Below are 6,426 nucleotides of genomic sequence, written 5' to 3'. Positions count from 1 at the left end.
TGCTCTGGGTCTCGGCGGGCGGGGCCTGTTCCGTATGCTCTGGGTCTCGGCGGGCGTGCGGAAGGCGGGGCCTGTTCCCTACGCTCTGGGTCTCGGCGGGCGGGGCCTGTTCCCTATGCTCTGGGTCTCGGCGGGCGTGCGGAGGGCGGGGCCTGTTCCCTATGCTTTGGGTCTCGGCGGGCGGGGCCTGTTGCCTATGCTCTGGGTCTTGGCGGGCGTGCGGAGGGCGGGGTCTGTTCCCTCCCCTCTGGGTCCGGGCGGGCCTTAGCCAGGCGGGGCCTGTTCCCTTCGCCCTGGGTCGCCGCAGGCGCCTACGCCGGCAGCCTCATCTGCGCGGCACGTGACCCGCACCGGCTGCGGGCACTTGAGGGCAAGATCCCGCGCGGCCCCGGATGTGAGTCGCGGGTAGGTGAGAGCAGCCGTGCCCACGGCCCGGCTCAGCGGTGGCGGCGGCAGGTGGGGGAGCGACTGGGCTCTGCCGGCGGAGCCTCCTCGCGCGGGGCGTTTGAACCCTCCGCTTGCTAGTTCTAACCGCGCAGTAGGGAACTGCCAGAACCTTGAATGCAGCGAGGCGCGGTTCGTGCACCCTTGCCCCGGGGCTGCGGCGCGCGTGCCGGCGTCGGGCGGAAGAAGCCCCCTGCGGGGTGAGCTGCCTGCGGGGCCGCCCTCCTGCCTGGGGTCGCTCAGTCAGCATAGGCCCGGCCGCTCTCTGAGTCGGGCACATTCTTGGTCCTTTTGTGAGGGGGGTGTAAGTCGCGGGCTTTATTTTGGGAGCGCTGGGCACCTTTCGGGTTTGCTTTGGATGGGGTGGGATGCGTGTGTTGACGCTGGCCAGCTGACCTAGCGTGCCCGGGGATTCACTGTTCGCGTGACAGCCGAGGCCCGAGGGAACGGCCACACCCCCAGGCAGGTCCTGGGTAGGCCTGAGAGCCTTTTCAAAATAGACTGTTCAGCTGACGGTGACCTCTGTGCTTCCCACTGAATGTCCTGGAACTGCAAAGGGAGCTGAGTGCCGCCGCCGAGGGCTGGGAGCCTAAGTCTGTTGGGAAAATCACCTGTGCGCACTTGCTCAGTTGGGATTCGCGAGCTCTCCAGAAAGCACCACCTGGTCTTGATTGTTTTCAGAACAACAGTACAGGGATAATCTACTAGAAATTTGCGTGTTTGTTTTTTAGGCTTTATTGGAGTTTACGTTCGAAGAAAAGAGGCTAAACTTATCCTAAAAGGATAAGATGAAGATGGGGAAAGGCATGCTAATATGTCTTAATAGTTGTTTGATTGATGGGGTCTTGCTCTGGTGCTCAGGCTAGAGGGCAGTGGTGCACTCACAGCTCACTGCAGGCGTCACCTCCGGGGCTCTAACAATGCTCTCACCTCAGCCTCCTGAGTAACTGGGACTACAGGTGCTTGCCACCACACTCAGCTAATTCTTTTATTTTTATTTTTGTAGAGATGAGGTCTTGCTTTGTTGCCCAGACTGGTCTCAAACTCTTGGGCTCAAGCAGTCCTCCCGCCTCAGCCTCTCAGGTGGCTGAGACTACAGGTGCTTGCCACCATACCCAGCTAATTATTTTTATTTTTGGAGAGATGGGGTCTTGCTTTGTTACCCAGACTGGCTTCAAATTCCTGGGCTCAAGTGTCGGTCTCGGCTTCCCAAAGTGCTGGGACTACAAGTGTGTGCCACTGTGTCCAGACCTTTTTTTTTTTTTTTTTTTTTTTTGGTAGAGATATTTCCATAAATAAGACTAGGACAAAGGATTATCAATTTTACAAGTCAAGGTTATACCTCTCCCTTTCAGAGCTGATTCTGCCTCTATACCAGTTTTCCTCAGTCAGATATGTGTTTGTGTGTATTAGTTTTGGTAGATTTTCTAACCATTTCATATTACATATGGATTATTATTTATTTTGTTCAATTGGGCTTGAACAAAATGAATATTCAACATATATTTGTTTAAGTATATGAGGTGCCTGACAGTTTTACATGGTGTGGATACAGAAATGAGCAAGATGGCAAAGTACCTACTCCTTTGGAATTTACATCCTAGTCGGGGGAGACAATTTAACAAATATCTGATGCTGGTGGTAATTGCTGTATTGAGAATACAGCGTGATGTGCTAGCCTAGAGAGTGGCTTCTTTAGGGAAACACTCTCTGAGGAGAGACACTGGAATTGAGATATGAATGATAAATAGGACCCCAAGAGCAGAGGGAAGTGCATTTCAGCTCGAGAAACGACTTTACGGAGGCGGAAGACTGGCCAAGAAGGCTGGAAGGAAGACTGGGAGAGTGGCTAGAGTTGAGATCTAAGAAGTGGCAGATAGGAATCAGATTATATACGGCTTTGTTTGCCGTGGTTAGGAGTTTGATTTTATTCTTAATTTGTAAATTTGTTCTTGTGTGGTCTGGCTAAGTTCACTTTTTGACGCTTACTTAGGTTTTCTTTTCTTGGTTTCGTTGAGTCATTCAGAGGTGGTTCCTCACCTCAAGTCTTTTGTATAATTCTACTCTTTACCAGACAGGATGACAAACCATAATGGGATAGCTTTCAACATGGACACTTATTAATCAATTTCCCAAGAGACTTTTGTTGGGGTTTTTTTTTTTTTTTTTTTTTGAAATGGAATTTCGCTCATGTTGCCCAGACTGGAGTGCAATGGCGTGATCTCGGCTCACTGCACCCTCTGCCTCCCAGGTTCAAGTGATTCTCCTGCCTCAGCCTCCTGAGTAGTTGGGATTACAGGCATGTGCTACCACACCCAGCTAATTTTGTGTATTTAGTGTAGTCGGGGGTTTCTCCATGTTGGTCAGACTGGTCTTGAACTGCTGACCTCAGGTGATCCACCTGCCTCAGCCTCCCAAAGTGCTGGGATTACAGACACGAACCACCACACCTGGCCTGTTGTTTTTTAAAGCGCAAATCCTACAGTTTCATTTGAAAGGGGGAGCAGATAGCCTTGTCTTCATCTTGTGGAGGGAGCAGCTAAGATGTTTTATTAATATAGAAAATACTTTTTGAGCTGAGATGAGCAGATCTGGAATGGGATATTGTTGAGAACTCCTTATGAAAAAGGCTTTAAAGGCAAAATAAATACCTTAGGTTTTGAAAGCTCAACATCAAATCAGTTTGAAGTTATTTGACAAGGCTCTTTTTGAGGAGTTGTAGAAATTTATTGGTATGGCAATGGTGGTTGTGAGAAGCAGGGGTTATAGTCTTATAGATTCTTTTTTTCTGTTTAAATTGTTCTTATCCCAGGTTACAGGTTGTCCTTTAAAAGAGAGCTCCCTTGGCTGGGTGAGGTGGCTCACGCCTGTAACCCCAGCACTTTGGGAGGCCGAGGTGGGTGGATCACTCGAGGCCAGGAGTTCAAGACCAGCCTGACCAACATGGGGAAACCTCGTCTCTACTAAAAATACAAAAAATTAGCGGGACATCATGCGGCATGCCTGTAATCCCAGCTATTCGGGAGTCTGAGGTGGGAGAATCACTTGAACCCGGGAGGCGGAGGTTGCAGTGAGCTAACATGCCACTGCACTTGCTTCTGGGTGACAGAGCAAGACCCTGTCTCAAAAAACAAACAAAACAGAGCTCGCAATCCCCAGGGCTGAGGACTGGTACCAATTGTGGTCTGTTAGGAACTGGGCTGCGTAGTAGGAGGTGAGGGCGCAGGTGAACTCCATGTCTGATCAGATCAGCTGCTATGTTAGATTTTCTTTTTCTTTTTTTTATTTTTTCTTTTTGAGATGGTGTCTCGCTCTGTCACCCAAGCTGGAGTGCAGTGGCATGACCTCGGCCCACTGCAACCTCTACCTCCCTTCAGGGGATTCTTCTACTTCAGCCTCCTGAGTAGCTGGGGCTACAGGCATCCACAAACCCTATTGTGAACTGCACATGCGAGGGATCTAGGGTGTGTGCTTCTTATGAATCTAATGCCCCACAATCTGAGGTGGAACTCTTTCATCCTGAAACCATCCCCTATACCCCAGTCCAGGGAAAAGTTGTCTTCTATGAAACTGGCTCCTGCTGCCACAAAGATTGGGGACCATTGCTTTAAAATGTTGATGTAGAAGCTTTCATTGAGCAAATTTTAAAATGTTGGACTTTTTATATTGATTCAAATTGCATTTATGTGATTCCTAGAATGAAATAACCTTTATCTGCTTAAAAATTTCAGGCTGTTTTACTTAGAACATGGTGAAACTAATTCACACATTAGCTGATCATAGTGATGACGTCAACTGCTGTGCCTTCTCCTTCTCCCTCTTGGCTACTTGCTCCTTGGACAAAACGATTCGCCTGTACTCGTTAAGTGACTTTACTGAACTGCCGCACTCTCCGTTGAAGTTTCACACCTATGCCGTCCACTGCTGCTGTTTCTCCCCTTCAGGACATATTTTGGCATCGTGTTCAACAGATGGTACTACTGTCCTATGGAATACTGAAAATGGACAGACGTTGGCAGTGATGGAACAGCCTAGTGGCAGCCCTGTGAGGGTTTGCCAGTTCTCCCCAGACTCCACATGTTTGGCATCAGGAGCAGCTGATGGAACTGTGGTTTTGTGGAATGCACAGTCGTACAAGTTATATAGGTATGGATATTTAAATTCTTCCTTTTTAATTCTGTTGAGTAGGTGAGCTTAAACAAAAAAAAAGCTGAAAGCAAAGTATTTTGATATTCTGCACAGTCCAAGTGATGTGGAAAAAAAGAAAAAATATTTTGATGACCCTAGGAAGCCAATAGTTTTCAGGTAGCACAAGGAAAAATACTTTGGCCTTCTAAAGGTCAAAATCCCAGAGAGATGTTTAATATGATTCTTACAGTAGATTTGCTTAGCTCTGAGAGTTTTACATTTCCAATCTTCAAATTAAGAGTTAATCTTGTTAGACTTCTATGGATTTTTTTTTTTTTTTTTACTGTAAGAGTTAAGCAAAGAAAGCAGTATTTTGAATAAGGTTCAGTAATTTTAGGCTTTATTTTTATCACTTGTGGTTTAAATGTTTTTTTTTTTTTTTTGAGACAGAGTTTCCCTCTTGTTGCCCAGGATGGAGTGCAATAGAACGATCTCAGCTCACTGCAACTTCTGCCTCCTGGGTTCAAGCGATTCTCCTGCCTCAGCCTCCCAAGTAGCTGGGATTACAGGCACCTATCACCATGCCCAGCTAATTTTTTGTATTTTTAGTAGAGATGGGGTTTCGCCATGTTGGCCAGGCTGGTCTTGAACTCCTGACCTCAGGTGATCTACCTGCCACAGCCTCCCAAAGTGCTGGGATTACAGGTATTAGCCATCAGCCTCCCAAAGTGCTGGGATTACAGGTATTAGCCATCGTGCCTAGCCCAAGTGTTTTCAATAATAAAGTAATAGTAGGTAAGACTCACCTAAGAGAAACAGTTATTTCTCTGACTGCAATTCTTGCTGGGCGAATGACCAAGCCCAGAAGAAAGAACCTCAGGCTTGGTGTGGTGGTGATGTGTTATTTATCATTTCTTTAAAAAAAAAAAAAAAAAAAAACTGAAAAACTCTTTGGGGAAAAAAAAATCAATTAATTTACATTGGTAATGTTGTGTTGCAATTTAACAACATTAAAACTATTCACATTTATTTATATTGTGGCAAAATATACATAACAAAAGTTATCATTTTTGTTAGCTAGGTGTGTGCCTGTAGTCCTCACTACTCCAGAGTCTGAGGTGGGAGGATTGTTTGAAGCCAGGAGTTTGAGGCTGCAGTGAGCTTGGATTACACTACTGTACTCCAGCCTGAGTGACTGAGTGACCCTGTGTCAAAAAAAAAAGTTACCATTTTTACGTTAACACTCTTAGATGACATTAAGTACATTTTAAAAACTGTGCGCTTTTAAGTATTAAAATAGCATAGTGTACCTCCCCTTCCTAGCCCGCAACATCTTTCAGAGCACAAATGACAGCTGGTGACAACTATTGCTCATTTAAGCTTAGGTCTTTGGGTTGAAGAAGGTGATGTGTTTTAAGTGGTGTTAATAAACACTTAGGCCAAATATCTTTTTTATATGCATGAAATCTAGCTGTCAACTAAGGAACCTTTTCACTTACCTCATGACGGCTTCTGACTCTATGGCATAACTATCCCTAAAGTATGTAATTAATTGTGTATAAATGACAGATACCCTGCTGGATGGGACAGTGTATTAATTGTTGGGTTTTTAATAGCTTATTTTTCCTAATTGAGCAACTACTGATATCTTCAGCACAGTGCCTCTCTATCTTCCTAACATAATTTTAACTCGCTCACTGCATTTTCCTTTCATAAATGATTTATATATGAAGACTTCACCGTTGCTTCTGGGTAATTTTAATACAGACATTCAAAGTACTTTTGACTCCAGTAATATGTTTTGCAATAAAAATAGTTTTACCTTTTTTTTTTTTTTTTTTTTTTTTTTTTTGG

The 6,426-nt window shown here is 45.7% G+C and overlaps 1 protein-coding gene across 13 annotated transcripts in view; it reads left to right on the top strand.

Moving 5' to 3' along the window:
• Nucleotides 1-247: 247 nt before the first annotated feature.
• Nucleotides 248-6,426, top strand: part of WDSUB1 (WD repeat, sterile alpha motif and U-box domain containing 1) — a 58,315-nt gene continuing 52,136 nt past the window's right edge. For 5 of the 13 annotated variants that reach the window (XM_032286500.1, XM_032286496.1, XM_032286497.1 and 2 more), the window contains exons 1-2: nucleotides 262-405; nucleotides 4,176-4,590. In XM_032286500.1, coding sequence (XP_032142391.1) covers nucleotides 4,193-4,590 — 398 coding nt within the window. In that variant the 5' untranslated portion in view covers nucleotides 262-405; nucleotides 4,176-4,192. The other 8 variants (XM_032286498.1, XM_032286492.1, XM_032286490.1 and 5 more) reach the window with 7 other exon arrangements.

Source organism: Sapajus apella, unplaced genomic scaffold (assembly GCF_009761245.1).
Source record: "Sapajus apella isolate SASKATOON/1434 unplaced genomic scaffold, GSC_monkey_1.0 scaffold18, whole genome shotgun sequence".
Taxonomy (NCBI): domain Eukaryota; kingdom Metazoa; phylum Chordata; class Mammalia; order Primates; family Cebidae; genus Sapajus; species Sapajus apella.
The sequence above is the reverse complement of the archived record's forward strand: the minus strand, read 5'-3'. Positions and strand labels throughout refer to the sequence as shown.